The 24,919-nt window shown below is 31.5% G+C and overlaps 1 protein-coding gene and 1 long non-coding RNA gene across 3 annotated transcripts; both read right to left on the minus strand.

The window, feature by feature from the left end:
• LOC111619097 (lateral signaling target protein 2 homolog) lies at nucleotides 1-24,833 on the minus strand. Of its 2 annotated transcripts, none has more exons than XM_023360752.1 (13): nucleotides 24,651-24,833; nucleotides 15,009-15,155; nucleotides 14,189-14,320; nucleotides 13,964-14,113; nucleotides 13,833-13,885; nucleotides 13,659-13,748; nucleotides 11,452-11,541; nucleotides 11,273-11,374; nucleotides 2,305-3,567; nucleotides 2,087-2,238; nucleotides 1,180-1,500; nucleotides 835-965; nucleotides 1-695 (listed from the first exon to the last, which is right to left on the minus strand). In XM_023360752.1, the coding sequence occupies exons 1-13, from the start codon at nucleotides 24,684-24,686 to the stop codon at nucleotides 567-569; spliced, it is 2,796 nt and encodes a 931-aa protein (XP_023216520.1). In that variant the 5' UTR covers nucleotides 24,687-24,833; the 3' UTR covers nucleotides 1-566. The 2 variants fall into 2 exon arrangements, with proteins under 2 accessions (XP_023216520.1, XP_023216521.1); XM_023360753.1 differs by lacking the exon at nucleotides 24,651-24,833 and adding an exon at nucleotides 23,962-24,295.
• Nucleotides 10,160-11,088, minus strand: LOC111619099. The gene is made up of 2 exons (XR_002755692.1): nucleotides 10,994-11,088; nucleotides 10,160-10,854 (listed from the first exon to the last, which is right to left on the minus strand). It is a non-coding gene; the product is annotated as an uncharacterized LOC111619099 (long non-coding RNA).
• Nucleotides 24,834-24,919: the final 86 nt, after the last annotated feature.

The raw sequence follows: 24,919 nt of genomic DNA on the forward strand, positions 1-24,919 counted from the left end.
TGAAGTTTTCACAAAAATTTATTTATCACAGAAATTGAATGTTCTTATATACCTTGTTTATAACATTTTTATAATTTTTAACATAATTATATATATATTCCTGATCCATTATGTACACTCACCAACATTTTCCAAGAAAACAAAGGAAATTATTAGCAAATAATATGTATATTATGTATATATATAAATTATGCAAAAGCACAAGTATTGAAATGAAAATTTATACAATCTACACTTGCTACTAATTACACATTTAAATCTTGGAAGTTAAACGTCCCGATCTTGTATTTTTTTTTTGTTCGGACAAGGTTTACGATGTCTTTTGTAAAGCCTGGAGAATTAAACAACTAATTGCCAAATCACTTGAGCAATTATTCCTAAAATTAGGTGGAGGAAGACGTACGTACACATACATTCACTACTATCACAATGTTGACGGTCATTTTTGACACGCGCATCCGGGGATACGCTCACAATTTGGGATGTACTACCAGTAATACGTGATAAATTTTGTAAAGAACCCATAAAACTTGAAAATTAGCAAATGTATCTAGGAACATGCGTCGTCAGTACTGCGAACTAACCACGAGACAAGCTAGCTGATAAGAAAAGCACTGATTGCACACTCTCACGGGTTTGTTATGTCCGTAGCGAGGTAACGGGACAGAATTCGAGCTACACCGGGAGCAAAATATCTGAAATGAATAAATATACAAAATATTGATGAAATCCAATTCCGTGATATACTTGAGACGCTAACAAAAATTTTTAATTTGTCATGCACTTAAAAATAAGAATAAATACCTAAATGTGAAAATTTTATAAAATGCTTACTTTTCCGCAGTTTCTGCAGTGATGGCGACGACGTATGATGGTGAAAGGAGCTTTGCAAGCCATACAGTGTGCGGACAGGTTATCGGGAAGCCACGGAGGAGGTTCTGATAGGCAACAGAACTGATACTTAGCTATTGAACATTTTTAAATTTCATATAATTAATTCTTTTTTACTTAACCTATACTTCCACCTACATAAGCTTTCCTCAACTAACAATAATTAAACAAGTCCAAAATAATTTATAATTTTTTTTTTCATAAATACCTCTTCAGTATATTGCAATATATCCAAAAACAGTTTTGTAAAATAATATATTATTAGAAGTTTTATTCTTTATAACATACCCTGCAAATTTTCGGACGAGTGAACGTCTGTAGAAGATATAGAAATGCCTGGAACCATTTCTTCCGCACTGTCTACGGAAGTTCTGTCCCTGTCCGTGTCTTCCGTATCTATAATAATGTTTGAAATGTCTCCAATTTCTTCTTCGATATTATTATTTTGATGGAATTCGCCGACTTCCGATAAACTGTCATTGCCGCAGTCAGTCTTCTGAACCAAATTTTCTTTAGTACTACAGGATTCCGAACAGTTCATTTCAAATACATTTTTTAGAATATTTCTTAGGTCACTTGCATAATTGGTTTGAAGTTGATCAGCTACTCCTATAAGAAAAAAATAATTATACCACATAGACTTTTGAAATTTATTTAATTCTGTTGTGTGTTATGTATGAGAAATATTAAAATGTTTGACATAAAATTACAGCTCATTACTTAATGGATATTAAGAATATTTACATAAAATAACAATATACACTGTATTTATTCAAATGTGATATGTCTTATATTGCGTGACACTAAATGTTGCTAATTGTATCTTAATGTTTCTGTTACTAATTCCGTTGTGTTGGTTTAATGATTTTATTAGACTAATATTCGTAACAGTAAATATTTAAGAGATCAGCTTATAACTACTTGGATAAAAAAAATTGCAGAAAAAGTCACATGGCATTCTTGAGAAGTGTTGCATTTCCAATGGTTTGAATGACACACAGGACAATTGCATGTGAAAAGATGTGAGCCCCTAATCTGGTGTTTCCAACTTCTACCACAGATGATGATGCATACGGTATTGCACAGTAAACTTACTTTACTGTGCAATAAATAACAAATAAATTGATGTCAACAGAAGTATGGAATGAAGAAACTTAACTGTGTAAAATATGTAAAAACAGGAAAAAATCTTTACCTGAAATACAAACAAATAGCCTATGTAAAAGATCATCACTACTTTTAAATTTTGCTCTGGCTTCGTTACGAGAAGCTATCTCGGCCGCTTGAAGAGCAAGTGCAATCTCTTCGTCGTCTTGGCACTCTGAATTATAGGAGCTCGTATCGGGACTGAAAAGGAATTGGAAAATGAGATCTCTGTTTCAATTATGCAAAATTATTAAGAAAAATTTTCACCTGCTACAATCCCAATCAGAACTTGAGGCACTTGACATACTGGGACAACTAGAACAATAGCATGAGTGTTCTCTGTAATCTTGTAACCTGTTAACTTTGGGAATATTGAATGGTTTACTTTCATCCTCTACTAATTTTCTAAGCTGTCTATTATACACTGGTTTTTGACACGTGCACATTTGTGACAACTGTCTAGAGGAATTTCTTTCATTGCATGCTACATTACTATCACAACTACTATTTGATGTATTTCTTTTTCTATTTTTGTATCTGATGGCATTCCTCCTCCTTCTCCAACGAGGAGGGATTTGCGGACTGTGGTCGTGCAACGAGGGCTTCTGGAAGATTGAAGTCACTGGGAAGGATCTACTAAGCAGTCTGATTTCTAAAGGTTGCGTTCCTTGTTCTGGTGAAGAACCGTAACTTGGCGGCGGTACGATTTCTAATCTTTGCATTACTTGAGATAACAGAGTCCTAGAAAGAGCAATCTCTTCGGCAGAACAAGACGCTACGTCCGAATCGCACAGACATTCTTCGGACCATTCGCCCACGTTATTTTCGTTATCCTCAAGGCACATTATCTGATTGTGAGCTAAGGAAGTGGCTAACGCATCTACCAATTCAGTTTCACTTTCAAAACTTTGAACTGTATCAGAAGTCACATTAGTACTATCATTATCACAATTTGTCCATTGTGAAATTTGGACTGTGTAATCACTTGCAGTGTTCACTACATCGTCACTTTGTTCAAGTGCTGATAAAAATTCACCTTCTAAAGGCACATCACTAACTTTATCCACTTGAGATAAGTTTTTCTGAACACAACATTCACTAATATCTAAACCGACCGACGATTCAAATTCTTTACTTCTGGATACGAATTCGACGGACTGCGATGTAATATGTTCGCTGGATACAATACTATTTTCTGGCACAACTTCCACTTCCTCTTCGCTTTTATTAGCTTCTAACTGATTGTAATCTTCATTCCAAGCTTCATTGCTTTTTAAAGCATCATCACCACTTGATATTTCATTTTCTGGAGCAACTCCAAAATTGTATGCATAGAAGTCCTGAATAAACTGTTTACAACTGCGGTGATTTTGATAAAATAAATTTATATAATCTTCAGAATCTAAGGAGGGTTGATTATCTTTAGTTGACAAGCGCTCCGACACCAGAACAGTCCTCGGATCCTCTAAACTACACAACATCTTTTCTAGCAAATGTAATTCTACTTGTGATAAAGTCCATAACAAATCTCTGAAATATTTAAATTTCATGTATATAAGTAGACAAGAATACAGTAGAACATCGATTATCCGAATCAATTGGGGACTGGGGTTGTTCGGGAAATCAATATTTCGGATAACCGATTATGTACGAAAAAATATATTAACCTATCCCATGTTGAAATTTTTCTCCGTTGCGTGTCGCTTCGCGTTGAATTTTCGTCGATGTTAAGCCTAATGTCAACTTTTTAAAATAATAATCGTGACTATTGTATCGTTAAAAATTATTTCTTTATTTTGTACAAACAAAATAAATATATTGAAAAATATAAAAACAATAAAAAATTATACTTCAGAAGTTAATTNCGTAATCACTGTCGTCACAGATTGTTATGGTAAAAAAAGAATGCAATTTGCTGCCTCAAAATAGCATCCTACATTTGGGATTTTGTGTTTAGTAGTGTAGCAAGTTCCGTAAACCATACAAAGTGTTCCAAAAATAACATCAAAACAAAAATAATTATTTGGGTGTAAAATGTGGAGGAGTATTTTTACCGTAGTATATACATAACTAGAAGAAATCTTAAATAACAAAACTCGGTCATCAAATGTTAAGGTTACCTTAATAATTGTTATTGGTAACTATGAGGGGTGGTTTCCTTTGTAATAATTAATATAAACACTAAAATCATACGGTTGAGATTATCCCATAATCTCAACTATACGATTTCAGTGTTTATATTAGAAAAAGGTAGCCTTAACAATAATTAAGACTATTTAAACAATTTAAAATTTCCCTTAGAACAAAGAGAAAAGAAAGAAAAAAACAAAGCACTGAATTTTCTTTCCTGTTGTTTGGATATAAAATTCGTCTGTGTTGCACGTAGACAATAATTGATACATTTTGCTTATTTTTTACAAGTTTAGAAAACTGCGGATTAAATGACATTTTTGGACTAATTTATAAAAGCTATTATAGAATTTCATTATAATTTCAATGTACGGTGTGTACGTTACGTAGAACTAGATTAGCATTTGATGGAAAAAAGTAACAAATGACCGGCATAAAACATTAAGGTAGGAACAATGAAAAATACCAAATGGGAAATCTTTTATTTGACTCAGGAAATGAAATCCGACATTTTTATTCTTTGTTTGAATGCATAACGGTTGAAGAATAGATAAAAGTTCTATACCCAACAATGCAGTTGTCCATCATTTTAAATAAAATTCCGACGTAGTAGGAAATTCTGTCTTGCAGTCGGTCATGCAATTTGAAATTGCACATTGAAAATTCCCACAAGTCGAGGTGTTTCAAATTTGTATNCAGAAACCACGTACCACATGAGAGTTATTTCAAAAAAAAAAACTAACAGTCGATTTTTAATCTACGGCAACTCGTTTGCATTTTGATAATGCTTACGAGGGTTTATTTGAAAAATACTGAGCAAACCTGTCAAGTTGCACTTAAACACTATGTAGTTCCATACCCAACAATGCAGTTGTCCATCATTTTAGATAAAATTCCGACGTAGTAGGAAATTCTGTCTTGCAGCCGGTCCTGCAATTTGAAATTGCACATTGAAAATTCCCACAAGTCGAGGTGTTTCAAATTTGTATGGTTTACTTTCCCGGACGTACTGCATTGGAATTAAAATGACGGGTGAGTGCAACATTTTGTCGGAAATAGTACTTGATATAATTGTAGTTCACTATTTTTCTATAAACAACAAAGACTGGCATATCCTTTCATGTATCGTCTACATCACTTCTGTGGATAATACAAACACTATAATTTTTCCGTTTGTCATATTGAAACTTAAAAATTCCATCATTCTTATGTTGCTTTTCTAAGATATTTTAGAACTGCCTCCCGAGAGTCTCGCTTGAGCCTTTCCTCTCTTGCATCGTCTGTGGTAACGTATATGATACATGCTTTATTGTTGCTAGCCGTGTGCCAAAAATTCCACCGTCTAATTAAAAAACACCACTCCTCCATATTTTACACTTATTTTTGAAGAAACATTGTTTCCATTTACATAACATCTATACAAATTTTAAAACAAGCTGAAAAAATTGTTGTTCTTTAAAATTTAAACATGTCACATTTTTATACTTATTGCATTTTAGGTCTTAAATCCATAAATTTCATTTACGGTGACAACGTAGACTAAAGAACTTATTTTATTTTTTTATTAGGACTTTCCACCAAGTTACGAAGAAGTCGTTAACAGCACAAAAGTAACAACGATCCAAGAAGAGGAGGAGGATGAAGACGAAATCGAGAACGACAGAGACGTTGCAACACCGCGAGGTCAAAATGCAATCCGACAGAACATATAATTTCGTGACTACGTCGAAAGTATGTATAAGCCAAATATGTTAATTTCTAGCTGACTTCGGAAACTTCAGGTCAGAGGTCATTATAATTTAAACGACTAAAATGCATATTTATCGTCATTTATATCGGTATTAACAAAAGGAGCTTTTCTAGTTTCCTAGTTGATTTTAAAATCATAAAGAAAAAAAAAACAACTCAGTACACTCAAAATACACAGTAACACAATTGAGTACGACTAAACAAGTCTTAAATTACCACACCGGAATTCACTGACACTGGGCAATACTTTTTATGTATTCCAAATTGGAAAAAGGTTATTTCGTATTTATTTACGCAGGCATTACATGTGTACATTTGATATATTTTTAGAAACTAAGTAGGTGCCTTGTTTTAAATTTTGTCATTAAGTTCACATTTCGGCAACAGTAACAAAATTTTAAATTTAGCTACGGGTATACTTTTAAAACTTTCAAACGCCTGTAACTTACGCCACACCATCCAGTAAACTTCAATATGCAAATCTGTATAACTTATTGTCAGAAAATAATTCCTGCCCAATTCAATTTCTATATCTGGAATATAATAATAATACTAGAGCAGTAAAAAATATATATATATATATAATCGTATACAAATATATATTCTAGTTAGAAAGTAATTATTGCTATATATATAAATATTTGAATAATATATTGCATTTGTACAAAATTTTAAAGCAAATTTAATGAATTTATTTGCTACCGAAAGAATATTTCTTTTTAGATTTCTTTTATATTGATTTTAAAATGAGAGCATAATGCAAATTTTACTGTCTGCATAACGTATTTTCCTTTTATAAACAATTATTTATCGTAATCACTGTCGTCACAGATTGTTATGGTAAAAGAAGAATGCAATTTGCTGCCTCAAAATAGCATCCTACATTTGGGATTTTGTGTTTAGTAGTGTAGCAAGTTCTGTAAACCATACAAAGTGTTCCAAAAATAACATCAAAACAAAAATAATTATTTGGGTGTAAAATGTGGAGGAGTATTTTTACTGTAGTATATACATAACTAGAAGAAATCTTAAATAATAAAACTCAGTCATCAAATGTTAAGGTTACCTTAATAATTGTTATTGGTAACTATGAGGGGTGGTTTCCTTTGTAATAATTAATATAAACACTAAAATCATATAGTTGAGATTATCCCATAATCTCAACTATACGATTTCAGTGTTTATATTAGAAAAAGATAGCCTTAACAATAATTAAGACTATTTAAACAATTTAAAATTTCCCTTAGAACAAAGAGAAAAGAAAGAAAAACAAAGCACTGAATTTTCTTTCTTGTTGTTTGGATATAAAATTCGTCTGTGTTGCACGTAGACAATAATTGATACATTTTGCTTATTTTTTACAAGTTTAGAAAACTGCGGATTAAATGACATTTTTGGACTAATTTATAAAAGCTATTATAGAATTTCATTATAATTTCAATGTACGGTGTGTACGTTACGTAGAACTAGATTAGCATTTGATGGAAAAAAGTAACAAATGACCGGCATAAAACATTAAGGTAGGAACAATGAAAAATACCAAATGGGAAATCTTTTATTTGACTCAGGAAATGAAATCCGACATTTTTATTCTTTGTTTGAATGCATAACAGTTGAAGAATAGATAAAAGTTCTATACCCAACAATGCAGTTGTCCATCATTTTAGATAAAATTCCGACGTAGTAGGAAATTCTGTCTTGCAGCCGGTCGTGCAATTTGAAATTGCACATTGAAAATTCCCACAAGTCGAGGTGTTTCAAATTTGTATGGTTTACTTTCCCGGACGTACTGCATTGGAATTAAAATGACGGGTGAGTGCAACATTTTATCAGGAATAGTATTTGATGATATAATTATAGTTCACTATTTTTCTTTAAACAACAAAGACCTTTCATGTATCGTCTACATCACTTCTGTGGATAATACAAACACTATAATTTTAACGTTTGTCATATTGAAACTTAAAAATTCCATCATTCTTATGTTGCTTTTCTAAGATATTTTAGAACTGCCTCCCGAGAGTCTCGCTTGAGCCTTTCCTCTCTTGCATCGTCTGTGGTAACGTATATGATACGTGCTTTATTGTTGCTAGCCGTGTGCCAAAAATTCCACCGTCTAATTAAAAAACACCACTCCTCCATATTTTACACTTATTTTTGAAGAAACATTGTTTCCATTTACATAACATCTATACAAATTTTAAAACAAGCTGAAAAAATTGTTGTTCTTTAAAATTTAAACATGTCACATTTTTATACATTTTAAAAATATATAAAAAGGAAAATAAAATTATATCAATCTGTTATTCTTTATATTATAATAAGCTTTTAAGAATTACAGAAACTGTTAAAAAAAATAACGGAAGAGGGCGGGAGATGCCTTCTAAGATATTTTTCTTCCTTTGAATTTTCCGACGTAAAATTAATAGCGGTTTCCAACCTTCTTTCGGAGCTGTGGCACAACTTATTATCGAATATTACCAAAACGGAAGGTGACGGTGGATCTCTTCTTTCTTTGATAGTTTACTGGCACAAACTTCCGAAAAGTAGGAGTAATTTTTGTAAAAATTTGTATCTTTATGTCACTATTTTTTTTTTTACTCATCTCGCAGTGCATCAGTCGGGAGTTTCTAATTTCTCTTGTAAAGATGAACAAATTACTAAAGTTAGGATTTCTCTCTCTTTTGGCCGAAGAGAAATCAATAATTAATATAGATAAGATAGTAGTTAAATTAAATTGCAAGTTGATATTTTAAATCGCTCGTTAAAGTTAACGTCATCGCAAATGCACATTAATATCTAACACAGACTATAACTTTTTGGATTTGAGAGCCAACGAATAGAATAGAATATCTAAGAAAAATGGTGTATGATGGATAGCAATCTTTATTTTGCAAATTAAAGTTCTTTGTAGATTAGAATGTTCTGTATTGTATTTCATTTTGCTAGATCTAGTCGTATAAAAGTTATATATAAATTGCCAAGTGATTGAGAATCCATTTTGCTAAAAAAACATACTTCAAGCAGCTGCCTCTTGACCATTGCTTTTTGTTTCCTGACACTGTGTTAAAATGTCTCTCGTTTACTTGTACGGATTGTGCGAAATATATTAGCGTTACTGATTAGTTATTATAAATTAAATCGCCGTAGCCTTGTATAGTTATTAACATATGCAATTTTTAGAGAACAGATATATTTTTAAATAGAATTTTGAGATATATTCTGTGTGATTTCCTCTCCTCTTTTAGTAATAGACATGTAACAATATTATTATTATTCTCACTTTTGTGAATAATCTGCAAGATTTTAGGAAGAAATTTGTAAAATTATCAAGAGTACAAATTTAAGACCTACAAAAACGTACGGCAGCGATCGACTTGTACAATTACGATTTCCGATGTTTAAATTATTTTACTGCCGTTAACATGTGTCGCTCAACGTTTGAGTTCTAAAGTAAATTATTACTAAGAATGTAACTAAGAACGTGAATTTTACATTCAAAGTTTTTCCATGTTTTTGTTGCTTTTGTTATTGTTATTAATTGTATGGACTGTCTTATGATTTGTCTGAAACATTTCAACATATGTATGTATCTACATGCTTCATAAACTACCATTTGTTTAAAATGTATATAGTACCACATATTGTGGCATCTAAACATTGAATTTTACAGTCATTTATATATTCACTACAAATAAGAAGAATGCTACGACTTAAATCTTCATCTGTATTATAAAAAAAAAATTCCACAATTTTATTCTTAATATTTGATGTATAGCATGTGACTTAGAAAAGTAAATAAAGATTTCAGAAACCACGTACCACATGCGAGTTATTTAAAAAAAAACTAACAGTCGATTTTTAATCTACGGCAACTCGTTTGCATTTTGATAATGCTTATGAGGGTTTATTTGAAAAATACTGAGCAAACCTGTGAAGTTGCACTTAAACACTATGTAGTTCCTCTGAAGTATGATGCACTTTTTCAGCTTTTCAGATAGTGACAATAGACGTTATGAGACTAGGACAAGTGAAAAAATGACGTAAGGATTGCATAATTGCCTTTCTCCACTGCCCGAGAGTTGCACTTTGATAACACTTCACAGGTAGGCTCACTACTATTCAAACAACCCTCGTAATCAAATATACAATAAGGTTAATTTCTAGTCTACAAGTTAATGCAATGCAACACTCCTAAGTTTTCCACACAAGGATTAGTTTCTATAGAAACAAATGCAGTAGCTGAAGTTTTCACAAAAATTTATTTATCACAGAAATTGAATGTTCTTATATACCTTGTTTATAACATTTTTATAATTTTTAACATAATTATATATATATTCCTGATCCATTATGTACACTCACCAACATTTTCCAAGAAAACAAAGGAAATTATTAGCAAATAATATGTATATTATGTATATATATAAATTATGCAAAAGCACAAGTATTGAAATGAAAATTTATACAATCTACACTTGCTACTAATTACACATTTAAATCTTGGAAGTTAAACGTCCCGATCTTGTATTTTTTTTTTGTTCGGACAAGGTTTACGATGTCTTTTGTAAAGCCTGGAGAATTAAACAACTAATTGCCAAATCACTTGAGCAATTATTCCTAAAATTAGGTGGAGGAAGACGTACGTACACATACATTCACTACTATCACAATGTTGACGGTCATTTTTGACATGCGCATCCGGGGATACGCTCACAATTTGGGATGTACTACCAGTAATACGTGATAAATTTTGTAAAGAACCCATAAAACTTGAAAATTAGCAAATGTATCTAGGAACATGCGTCGTCAGTACTGCGAACTAACCACGAGACAAGCTAGCTGATAAGAAAAGCACTGATTGCACACTCTCACGGGTTTGTTATGTCCGTAGCGAGGTAACGGGACAGAATTCGAGCTACACCGGGAGCAAAATATCTGAAATGAATAAATATACAAAATATTGATGAAATCCAATTCCGTGATATACTTGAGACGCTAACAAAAATTTTTAATTTGTCATGCACTTAAAAATAAGAATAAATACCTAAATGTGAAAATTTTATAAAATGCTTACTTTTCCGCAGTTTCTGCAGTGATGGCGACGACGTATGATGGTGAAAGGAGCTTTGCAAGCCATACAGTGTGCGGACAGGTTATCGGGAAGCCACGGNAAAATTATACTTCAGAAGTTAATTTAGTATCAAAAACATAAAATATTGAGTAGCCCAAGACATAGCCAAAGATTGCAGCATCACAGCACTGGCGAAAATTTAAATTTGCCGACTGGAATTCTTTCGGATAATTGACGCTCTACTGTAATTTTTAATGCACATAATCTAATAGAAAAATGTACCTTATTTTATAAAGAAGGCTGTAAAAAGGCCTAAAAAGTTCTGACATATCGGCTGGATCACAGTCAACGTTTAATGTACCTTCGGGGTATAATAAAAGTCCCCTTTACATGGAGGGAAAAAAAAAGCCCATTATAAGCAAATTACAAAAACATAAAAAGTACATTTAAGAATATCTTACCAGACAATAGCGAGTCTTGGTATAGTAAACATTAATGATGGATCGTAGTCATCTACCATATCTTGAGTCACTAACCCTATTCGCAAGGCTCTATAATATGCAAACACAATTTTAATATAATTATAAATATACAAAATCTTTTTTTTTAAATTATAAAAGTTTACTATAATAAAATTGAACAACTTTAATATTTTTTGTAATCATTACTGGACATTAAAGTTGTTAGTGCTTTCAGCATTATATCAATACAGTGGAGTGTGTATGTATAATTTATTTAAATAGCGCTGCATAATTAAGATAACTGAGTCAATATTTATTCTTCTCTATGCAGCCATCTGTAGCTTTGTATAATATCATATAAGCAATGGTGTGTAATATAAACAATAAATCTTTGTTATAGAAAGCCAAAGACGGCTGCATGGAATCCAAAACATTCCTCAACAAATAAATACGCAATTGGTTGTCTTAATTAAGCATTTTAGTTTGTGTAAATTGTACAGAATTTTCATATTTATTAATATAAATACTAACATTTAAAATATACATACATACATTATATATATATACAAACCAACCAATTATTAAAGAAAATTTTTAAGTTTATTATTCATTTTATTCACAAATTAAAATTTTTTAAAACCAACTTATGAGGTGTAATATTCTAGAACAGGTCTTAAAAACTTTTTATATTTGCAGCCCACTTTTACCAAGAAAATTTAATGCCTCTCCTAGTATATGGGTATACAAATCCACATGTGTAAACATCCATTTGCCATATATGTCAAAGATACATATGCTATATGTATCCTTTTCAGCAATAAATCATACAACAATGTATTCCAAAACAGTTGTTTGATATGCATCTTATTTTTACAAAAAGGATTAAATCATTATTATACCACCACTATCATTTCTAATTAATAAATTTTTTGAGTATCTATATGGAAAACCATAACTTGAGTATGAACGAGAACAAAACAAAATATATCTGCCTGATAAATAGAAATAATCTAGTAAATTTAGACCAAATACAAGTAAGAATTAATAACAAATATCCAAAGGGTGAATGGCGTAAAATATCTAGATATCAAAATAGATGACAATCTCCGAAGGTACAATCATATAAATATTCTTGATTGAAATACTTTAAAAACTAATGATACACCTAAACTGAGACAGTATTACACTATATATCATATATGTATGGAACTTAAATTAAGATACAGCATTTCCATATGGGGTACAGCTTCTGACTTTGTTTTGTGTGACTTGAAGCCGGTTCAGAACAATCTTATCAGAGCATTAAATAAACTAACTTATAATTCTACTGTCACTTTATATTACAACCAGGATAACATCAACAAAGTACATATATAAAAACACATGTTCTAGATTTAAATTAATAAAACAGAGTAACTTTCTTGCAAAGTTTAATTAATAACCGACTAAAAATATACTACAGATGGAAAAATAACCTGCTACTGCCAACGTCCAAACACTGTTTTGGCCAAACCACACTGATTTACCAAACGACATATAATTGGAATGCTCTAAAAGAATATGAACAATTTAAAGATTCTATCAAAAGCTTGAATTATGTTGATGTTTTTATTTATTTATTTTTTCCTTGTATGTTTGTTATGATGTATTTGTATTTTGTTTAGACACATGAAACAGACTTATGGCCACAGTGTCATAAATAAATCTGGCTGAATATTTGATACTACGGACATCATGGGGTACCTTCAATTTTTTTCTGAGTCAACTCACATTTTAATTAATCTGAAATACCTGCCATTCTAATTAATTCAAATGAAAAAATTTCACTATATCGTGAGAAATTTCAGTATTAAATATAAATACATAACTTTCAAAAGTTTTCATTATTGTTACCGATGACTATAAAATAAAGAAAATTTGTCATTCTTTATTTTATAATTGTTAATGTCTAAACACATAGAACAAAATTTTACCATTGTCAAATTTTTCACAACCCCTACCTTTAATTACATGATCCCATTTTGGGTCATGAACCACAGTTAAGAAGTCCTGTTCTAGATTGTAGTATTAAAACACAAAGATAGTAACTTTAATCTGTCAAAAACATTTTTTTTTTTCGGTAATAATTGCCAGAAATTAAAATATTTCTGTTTCATTTAGTACTTGATGGATTTTCAAACCAATTTTACTTTTTAAAATCTAAATACCTCTGTAATGTCTCCGAAAACAGAATTACAATTTCTTGTTGTAAATGATATTCTTTTGCCGACTTTACAGGAACCATAGCACTTACATAACTAGAAAAAAATATAATTATTTAGAAAGTTGAAAATTTATTTATTTAATTTAATTTAAAAGCGTCACAAAAATCTTTCAATTACCATAATTCAAATTCAGCAAAAAGCCTATCAAATATTTTTAGAGCACCTTTGACCTTTAAAGAAAATAATAAATTTCAAGATAATGTAAAATAATTAAAAGGTAACATAATTTTTGATCTATTAATAATCACTTTATCAGAATATCCTTGTGAATTTTTCAAAGACTGTTCCCTTAAGAGGCAACGAACATTATCTAGTGATTTTGTAACTGCTTTTGCAAGTGGCCTCATTCTAGCACTTTCTAATTCTCTATTCATAATGTTAGATCCAGCTGCTAGACACTGTTAATAAAATCATATGTATTTAGTAATATAATAAACAAATTGTTTCGCGACGAGCTTTTAAATTACACTCACCTCGGCACCGAACCAAAGTTGACCCGCAAAATTTTCGTGTAGCACGTCGTCGGGAAACTTGACCCTGAAGTCTCTGTTGGCCCTCTGACTGGGAATGGCCTCCTCTATTATCTCGTTACAAATTCCAATCACCTGAATTAAGAGATTATACATTAAAACAATACTCCCCAGTACAGAAAAAAAATCTGTACCAATAACCTCCAAATACAGTATCGTAAACAACTTATTAGGTCGTGTAAAATGGCAGCATCGTACAAAGAGGTTTTTTTCAAAATGAACTACCTTGAAACATCTTTTGCCAGAACGAGTGATACATACACATACCCTTGTCCTCCTTAGTACGTTGTTCTGGATTCTACTTACATGTCATATTAATGAGAAATAAACACATTTATCATGTGTTAATTACCTTCTTTCTTCTTGCAAACAATTAATTTTTCACTGTTAAATTAAATTTTAATTAATGATTAAATTATCTACACACCCTGTGCTTTTTTATTGCGCATTTAATTATATAATCTCATATTTTCTATTTACTTATTTATCAAAATCTAAATTTCTTTCAATTCTAAATTTCAATAATAAATTCTCTCTGGTTATTCAGTTTACCCACCCATTCATTAGATATCCATTGTGTGATACTGAATTAGCCATCAGTTACTATTTCTAGAAAGACCTTGTTCCCGTCCTAGACCTAAATCTGGAAGGCTGCCATAACATTTTGGATAAGCTAATAAACTTTGGGGACGTAAAACTGCCTTCTCTAATTATATTTATACATTAAAAGGTAAAGTCTTACCAAGATTATAGTAAAACGTACCTTATCCTGACACTGTCTCAGTTGGACGACGAGTTGAGAACACAGATCGGGGTCCGTTCTGCCGTCGAAGCTGTCCAATTCCGCAGCTACCATGTTCAGTTCTTCGTCGGCCCAATAGAACTGTGATAATTTTGCAGTATCATCCTTCTAATTAATAAAAAGGGATGTTATTAATTTAAACATATTCAAATTTTCAGTAAAATCATAATAAAATGAACTTTTAAGGTTTGTTTATAATAATTCTTATTATAAATGGCACAGTGAAATTTAATAACACACAAACTAACCTATTTAAGCCATTATTAAGGGCATAATGAGATCAATACTATCGGTAACAATTGATAAATTTAGGGGAAAAAAATATGAAGAAAAACAGCCTTGCGTCAATATCTGAGTCATCTTATTTTTGTTATCTTTAAATTACAATTTAGGATATTACTGCAGGCCAGTGAGTCACGCTTTAAGAATTTTTCCCCATTATCTGTATGTCACGGGTTGCAAAAATTGCACAAAATTACTATCGTAATTAATTCTCGATCATACGTTAGATAAAACTTAACAAAGATTATCGCATAGATAAATTTTATCTTAACTATTTAAATTTTTTTTCTTTTTAATTAAGCTAGAAAAGTATTGCATCATTATTTATGTAACACGCCTTTGTAGAGAAGTGTTTTTATTGTACGTCAAATTTAATAAGCTAAAAAACATCTAATTATTCTTATTAAGAAAAACATATTGCTTAATATTTTCTTCCAAATTCTCTTGTAATGCCATGATTAAACCAGAAGCTTCGTTTGATGAAAAATTAAAAAAAAAAATGAATAAATGTTTTTGTAACATTAATTTAAAGGCATTGTTAAGTGTTTCTGTTAAACATTAATATATAAATTACACAGAAAATATTTTAGGATTATAAAAAAATGAGTATAAACATTTTGAGAATATACTTCATACATAACCTGCTTCTTAGGCCCATTTTATGCAGAAATATTTACACAGATCTAGAAATTAAATTAATTTCTATGGATTTTTCCATCTATAACAATTAGATTTGAAGCACAATTAATAGTAAATTAATTGGAAGTTACCAAATTTAAATTATTTTCAGTCTGTATAAATGCTTTCAAAAAAATTTTTTTATGAACTACTTAAGAATAAAAATTTGTTTAAGGCAAAATTGTATAATAAATAAAAACTATTTCTAAAATAATTAAATGTTTCCTTTTAATTTGAGGAAACATTTTATGCCTTTAGGAAAGGTTTTTAAGCTTCTAATTTAGTCCCAGTTATCTCGACAGTTTTTTCCCTCCCTCGCGGTATATTAATCTGACACTAAGAGTAGTATATTACTCAATAATCCAAAACAATGAGAACTTAAAAAAAACTAATGCACACTACTGCTTGTTTTAGTAAGATATAAAAATAACATTTATTTTTAAAAAAAAAATTACACAATTTCCTATTATTCTCAATTAAAATGTTGTTTTTATTTTAATTACTTTTCTCCAATGTACTATGTAATATTAATTTGCAAAACAAGCTGCGATTCATCATCGCTGCAGTCATACCGTAAGGAACCATTTTATTCCAAATTAAAAAATAAAATAGTTTCTTCTCGTTGAAATTTCTAATTAACAAGTTTCCATTTTAATTTACCTGCCATTTTTCCTTTAAAACACTACTACAACAGGGGAAAAAAACTATTATTATTTTATGACAGTCTTATTTTTCTGCAGAGAAACAAATATAGCGTTATTAAAATTACTTCTGTATGTGTAAAATTAATTTACCATAGATAATAATTTATGTTAACGATGTTTACTGCAAAAGCTTAAGGTTTTATTCGACATTTTGTTTCTTGTCAGACATTCTATTATAGTACAAAGGAATCAAACGGGAAAAGAACAGTCATTTAAATGCAATCTATACCCGTTGCAATTTTAATAATACGAAATATCAATACTACGGACGAAATAAATCGAATTCAAAACGGCAACGGAGACAATGAGAGAAGTTCAAAAGGTTTAATATAGTTATCGAGAAATAAATCAGCAAAGACATTATTAAAATAATGACACGACATAAAAATAACGTTCAGAGGTCTTGGAAAATCCACAAATTCTGAATTATAAAATAGCAATTTTAACAAGTATTACACAGGTGAATGTAATGAATAGTTAATGAGTCAAAGAAATTTCTTTCATTAATTTTTTAAATATTAAATCATTAATTCTTCATCTTAGAAATAAGAATGATGATACTACTAAACTGTTCTAATATTCCTTAATAATTTCTCAGCAGTAAAATTTTAAAAAAAATACTTAGCGACATTTATTAAAAATTTGTATGATCATTCCATAAAATCGCTTACAAACTTTTTTTTTTTATAATAAAAATTGCTTGCAAAAGCATAAATTTAATTAGTCATTTATTACCCCTAAAGACAAACAAAACCAAAATAATTTATCTTCTGATTACAAAAACCTTTCCAATAAAGAAAACTTATTTATATTTCTTCTATTTATTATGTGGATCAATGAACATTTCACAACTTAAAAAATTACTTAGGTAAACAATTAGAAATGAATACAAATATTGTATCGCTTCAAGTAATCAGAAGAGAATTTATTAAAAATTAAATTTATTTAATTAAAATTAACTATTCGATTTAGCACCATCGTTTGCTCACTTCCAAAACTGGCACTAAATTGAGCGTGGTGCTAAACTGAAATGCCTCAAACAATAAGAATTATATGTAATAATGAGGTCTACACTGATTATAATTCCATTTACAATGCAAAATCACACACAGTATATAGTAATTCGCAGATAATGAGGAGGTTCTTTATTTAAGATGATCTATTCACAAGTGAATGGATCATTTTAAATGCAAGGGAGCACAAGTATGCACTGATGCTTTACAAGAGTGGCATTATTTAGAAGAATGCTCTACCACATTGAGGCTTGAATATACATATTTTATTTATGTATGGCTTTTATATTTCAACACAAAATATAAATCTTATTACTTTGAAAATATCACTTATCAGTTCAAAATATTTAGTTAATTCCAAAACTATATTGGACATACAATTAATATACCTGTATATTTTGATATCGCTACATAAATATGAAACCACATACTGAAAAAAAATCTAGCAATACTAGATTTCAACTTGTATTATTAATGCAATATAAATATTTTCTAGATTAAACATTAAAAGATTCTTTTCCAGGAAAAAGGATATTTTAAATAGACAATAGGCATTTTATCTTTGTACGTACAGTTACAAACATTCTGAATTAGATTTGTTTTGGGTGGTTAGCCATCCGACATAAATAATTACGACAAACGGTCTAAATTCCATCGAACGGACTTTCACGTGCAGTTCAAAACTAATACAAAAGTAGCACGGGTGTAGTCATGTGTACGTTTGTATACAATTCCGCATTAAATAATGCTTAGAACATTCATAAAGCGATTCTTTTTATTTGTTGCTAATTTTCATTTTTGTAGAGCTTTTGTAAATTTTAAACAATATCTTTTAAGAGTCTAGAATATTTTTATCAAAAGTACAGTAATACCTCTGTTATCGTCGGTTGCCTCGGGTTTCATCGACGTGCCCACATGACCTCGCTACTAATTTTGAGAAAACAAAAGGCAACCCAGGCGTTATCCTGCTCAGTGTGGCATTGTTTCTCATGTGAGCATTACCCTGCGTATCTAGCCAAGCAATTCCAGTTCTTTCCTTTCCTTTTAGCTCTATCATGGGACCAAAGAAAGTTTCCAGAGCCAACAGCCCTTTGAAGAAGGCCAGGAACACGATCGGGTTAAAGAAGGAAATCATTGAAAAATACGAGAGCAGCATTAAGCTTGCTGAAATTGGCCACATTTACGGGAAGTCACCATCCACGGTAAATTCCATTGTGGCAAAAAAAGGAAGCAATAAAGGAGGCTAATGTAGCAAAAGGTGTGAATGTGCTAACGAAACAGAGATCACAAACAATTGAAGATGTCAAACAGTTATTATTAATTTGGATCAATCAAAAACAGTAATATGGCGATTCTTTTTCGGAGGCCATCATATGTGAAAAGGCCAGACTATTGTATGCTGATATCATTAAAAAATGCCTGGGACAAGTGGCTAGTGTAACTCAATGATTTTTAAGCCAGCAGAGATGGGTTCAAAAAATTCAAGAGGCACACTAGCATACACAGTGTCACTAGGCACAGTGAAGGTGCAAATTCGGACAAGTCTGGGCCAAAAAATTTATTTCCAAATTCAAAGATTACATAGAATCTGAAGGATTCATTCCCCAACGAGTCATTCATTCGTTTTATATTAATTTCTTATTATTTTTAGTATTAAACACTATATTTATTCTCTATGAAATGTGTTCTTGGTATGCATTACAGAGTGTCTAGAACAAATTATTGGATTTACATTGATTCATATGGGAATAATTACCTCGGTTTTTGTCAGTTTCGGATTTCGCCGATTGTTTTCGGACAAATTATCAACAAAAACAGAGGCATTACTGTATTCTAAATTCTTAAAATATATTCTACATCCTCAAAACCAAAATATGTTAAAAATTTGCAAAGATTTAAAATAAAATATTTTCATATTCCTGATGTTACTGTATATTACTGATATTAATTAAATAAAACAGTACTAACATTTAAATTAATGCACTTAACATTACTACCCATCAAGCATTTTTTTCATGCATTAAAATCAAAAGAATTGAGAAAAAAAATACTGTTTAATGTTTGACACAGTTACTCAAACATTCAAAAACTGCTGCAGCATCTTCATACCATTCCATTGAAGTGGAACAACCAATATCACAAACACAACAGAGCATTTTCTAACGTTGAAACCAATCTGAAAATTAATCTTGTGTAAACAAAATAGTTTTTATATAATTATACTGTAGTTAATTCTGACTACTTTACAGTTTTCTGTTTTATGACTGTATTTATAACAACCTGATAAAGTATTTCTGTTTACATTACATTTCCATAGAGATGGAACATGTTTAAAATTAACATTTACTCTTTCTCTTGCAATATAATGAACTATATACACTTGGTTTGATTGAATAGGAGAGTTTTCACGGCAATTTTTCCAGAGAAGAAACAAAATATAAAGCAAGATTTACTCAAGAGCTTCTAGTTAAACTCCTACGGGATGGGGGTAAAATCAAAAGTGCTGGTATAACTGATGTATATTTTGAATTTATTTTTTTTATAATAGGATGAAACTCTGAGACGGACTCAAAAGCCAAAAAAGTATTAAGACATACTTGCATTATTATTTTTCCACTTGAATAAAGTGGCGAAAAACACAATGGTAGAGGCTTCCACAGCTCTGCAATTCAAACTCGTGGTTGAGCAGCTGTCTTTTCAACTTAGGACACTTGTTATAAACAATTTACACCTGTTAGCAAGCTTCATTGTGTATTTGAAATGAATTTGATATTTTATAATTTAGTATTAAAATTAAGTTAATTTAAAAATGGCTTTAGAGTTTGTCAACTCTGCATAATATCAGGAGAAAAATTCTATGAAGATTATAGGAATCAAAACTTCTCTATTGGATAGCACATCTTTTGGGACTTCTCCGTTCTGTCGTCGGACCGAATTTCTGAAATTTGCATCCGACAATGGGTAGAGAACTCCTAAAAAATGTTTTACCCAACAAAGACATTTTGACTCCTATAATCTTTACAGCATTTGTCATCCTATAATCTTAACTATAATCCATATAATCCTGTAATCTTAATCCTATAAATTCCTATAATCTATACAGGATCCTCAATTGTGTTTATTAAATTTCGAGCTCGTACATATCTCGATTGGTTTATAGCCAGGCCGGGGCAAATACGCAGGAGTTACAGGAGCCCAGATCGACACGAAATTAAATTAAAATTTGCTCGTTTGAACTTCAGACATTGTTTTCGAAACGGCAAACGTGGTTTAGCAAACCATTCACAATACAATAATCACGCACAATTACTTATAATTAGTAATGGATCCAGAAGCCCTCTTTGGGTTCTTCTGGATCCACTACCAATCCAGGTTATAATATAAAGAATAAGTTTAATCATTCTTCTTATAGCCTCGATAGAACCCAATTAATCCAGCTCATCTAGACATGGGAGAAATGTCATCCGGAGTGTCAATATTTATACAAAAACAGCAACTTTAGGCAATATTATACGTACCGGTGATAGCGTAACATGTATAAGGGGACATTTACAAAATAGAATTTCATTCATTATCCAGTACTTGAGAGAGTAACCACCCCATTCATAGGTAGGATACATTAATTCAATGTAAACTAATTTTAATTGACGACCTTTCGTTTAATTTAGCATGGTGATCTTTTCAATCCCTGACCTCACCAAATGGTTTTGGCCTTCTGACCCCATTTGTCTCTTTTATGGACTTTCCTAGGCAAACTAATAAACGATAAGTTTATTGCTATTGTTGATCGTTAAAGTGCGTGATTCACGAAATTCGAAACTTGTTGCACCTTCCTCGTGACAAAATGCCTAACAAACACGCCATTCCCAACTTAACATAAAAGAATAATACCTTCGAAAAACGTCCCGAAAAATTAACGCGCAATTAAATATTCCGTTCACGTGATCGAAATGACGTTCGGGCTCGTGCTGAAGCGATCGTGGCATTGACTCCTGACGTCATGTCGTATATATTTGGGGAGAGACGGTTCCCCTTTCCCCTATCATGACGTCAGAAACGGGGGAACTTTCCGTATTGTCGATATTCCCGTTTTTCGAGGCGTTTCCTCCCTTTTTTTTATTATTTTGTATAGGAAAAAGGGCGCATTGCTGGTTTGTTCCACTTCGTCTCTTCCACGATGGCAATGACCAAGGAAATGGGATTTCTATACAGGTTTTCTAACAGCATTTTCTAACGTTTGGCTGCTGTTTGTTTCTATTTAGTGCGGAAAGTTTTCAAGTTCGCTGCTCCCATCAAACATTTAGAGCGTGTACCAAACAAAACTGGGATGGAACAACGGAAAAAAACCCCCCGAAACGCACTTCGCTTGACACGAAGATAAAAAAAAAAATTCTTTAAAAATTGCGTATTGTAAAAATTCGTGTGGGAAACTTTTAAGAGTATTATAATTAAACGTTTAAAGAATAAAATTCTATTTTGTTCGGTTTAACGGCGACCTTTCGATAGCCGAAAGACGTGTGGGTGTACGTGATGAGGCACACCTATGTCACCTACTATGCACACGACCGGTTTCATAAGTTTTATTATATCGTTACAAATGATACTTAATAATACTGTATTTAAAATAATAAAAGTGTTTTTTATAGTAATCCATTCAATAGATGCGTTAAAACATTTTTTTTAACATTAATAATAATAAATTTTTAAAATTCCATCTCTCTCCGCCAGAGTTCGTTGCTTTTTAAAAATTGAATTATTATTATTATTATTAATAAATAATCCGAGTACGAAAACACACATTTTTTTTATCTTACAAATCCGCGTAAATTCTTAACTTAATAACAACAAACTTCTACATATCTGAAATAATACAACAATAAAGAACAACAACTTTGCAAAATAGAATTTGTTAGATTTTTTGGGAGCAGACGACTTCTTCCAGAATCCGGTCATGTCCTTTAAAGTCCAGGATGACGTCACGCAGTTGCTAAGTAACCGGATACAATCCGCATCGCTGGTTCACGTGTTCCGCGTCTTCCAATCAGGATCACTCATTCCGAACGATTTAAAAAATTTATATTTAAACAAACAATTCTATCGATAAGTAAGACTAATAAATTATATTTAATCTTTCGCGTGAAATCATCGTCTGTTATTATTTTTTTACAAGAGATACACTCGGAAAATAGGCTAAGTCAGCACCGAACTGTGCAATGCACGGTCACGTGACAAGCAAATCAAACCTCAGTCAAGATGACGTCAGAGAGAGACGAACAGGTTCCGAAGGTCCTACTAATCCCCAACCAAGGAACTCGTACGAGGAAAGAGGATTATTTGCAGCACGTTCATTGATCATACTTCTATCGATTTTTGAAACTTTTGCACTCTAACCGATCACCTGCGATATTTGCATCCGCCGCTTGCTTATATGGGACATTATTATGGGTCCATAAACAGGCAGTCGGCTTGACCCAAATCGACGGAAGCGAGTATTTCCGGAACTGCTATGTTTAGCTCGAAAAAATCGCGATTTTTATCATTAATAAAGTATCAATTCGGGTGACTACAGGAAAAAAAAAAGTTTAAAAAATAAAAATGCTTGCATCCGAAAAGATGCAGTAAATCCCCTGTTATTCAACAGATAATAGGACTTTTAATGTACCCTTTCTTATAGGAAAAAATGAATAAATATAACCGTGCAAGAATGTTTTCTATAAATAACATTTCCTCGTGGTAGAAACTATGTTAAAAAAAAATATATTTTCGGGGGCCCAATTCGTCAATGTAGCACATCGTCCATAGTTTCAATTGAACTGTAACAACAATAGAAAAAAAAAAATAGTTTATAAAACTAGAAATTCGTCTTCAACGTTCCATTTAAAAGTGTTTGTGTTGAACTTAATTTCTAATAACAAAAATATGGAAAGAATTGTTGGGTAATACAAAAGTTTATCCAAGCATGTCAACAACATCCTCAATTACATCCTTCCGTTCGATTCTATACCGATTTTTATTATCAAAAAAAGGTTCATTCACAGCTTAATCCTGCAACTAAACAATCACGCGAAAGTATATATATAAATATAAAGTTACTGATCTCATTTTTTTAATAGTTCACACATCAATGAAGATAGTGATGTAGAACGAGAAACAAAACAAAAATTGTATAGACATCCTTCCTCGTGACAAAATGCCTAACAAACACGCCATTCCCAACTTAACATAAAAGAATAATACCTTCGAAAAACGTCCCGAAAAATTAATGCGCAATTAAATATTCCGTTCACGTGATCGAAATGACGTTCGGGCTCGTGCTGAAGCGATCGTGGCATTGACTCCTGACGTCATGTCGTATATATTTGGGGAGAGACGGTTCCCCTTTCCCCTATCATGACGTCAGAAACGGGGGAACTTTCCGTATTGTCGATATTCCCGTTTTTCGAGGCGTTTCCTCCCTTTTTTTTATTATTTTGTATAGGAAAAAGGGCGCATTGCTGGTTTGTTCCACTTCGTCTCTTCCACGATGGCAATGACCAAGGAAATGGGATTTCTATACAGGTTTTCTAACAGCATTTTCTAACGTTTGGCTGCTGTTTGTTTCTATNATATTTTTTCCGCTTTCGTTTCATAATTTCGCTACATATTGATAGAAAAACGCAATTTTAACGTCAAAACAGGGCGCAAATTTTAGTAATCAAAACGGATTTTTGGGTCATTTGTTCGATTAAAATGGTGCAATAACGTGTTTCGATCTACAGAATTTATAATTATACAAAATTACGTGTGTAGAGGCTTTAAATTATGTCTTAGAATCGTATAATCCGCCATATATTCTGAGAGCGTGGATGCTACTATATTAAAGGCTACATACACTACTAGACTTTTCAAGGATATTTTCCTGCCACATACACAACTAAATAACTCACCTTTGGGCGACAGAACCACTTTCTTATAGATTCCATTCTTTAAAACTGTTAATAGTTAACAAATTCAAATATGATAGAAGACTAAAAACGAGATAACACAATCCAGTACTTCTGTTCGGTCTGCATCTCGTAATTTACCTTCTCTATCTATCGGTTGTTTCAGGTCGACGCCAGATGGCGAAACCATCGACTATCTCTGTGTCCTGTGACGTCAGCTAACGACATATTCGCGGAAGTGATTCCGCACACGCAATTACGTCAGCAGATAA

Source organism: Centruroides sculpturatus, unplaced genomic scaffold (genome assembly GCF_000671375.1).
Source record: "Centruroides sculpturatus isolate CEXI.00-Female unplaced genomic scaffold, Cexi_2.0 scaffold170, whole genome shotgun sequence".
Classification (NCBI taxonomy): domain Eukaryota; kingdom Metazoa; phylum Arthropoda; class Arachnida; order Scorpiones; family Buthidae; genus Centruroides; species Centruroides sculpturatus.

Excerpts from the sequence above, each read along its gene's own strand:
- LOC111619097 (XM_023360752.1), bottom strand. The coding sequence starts at position 24,686 with ATGGAATCTATAAGAAAGTGGTTCTGTCGCCCAAAG. Across the intron at positions 15,156-24,650 it reads AGTGGTTCTGTCGCCCAAAG|AAGGATGATACTGCAAAATT; the intron begins GTGAGTTATTTA and ends TTTATTAATTAG. Across the intron at positions 11,542-13,658 it reads TTTTCGGAGACATTACAGAG|AGCCTTGCGAATAGGGTTAG; the intron begins GTATTTAGATTT and ends TGCATATTATAG.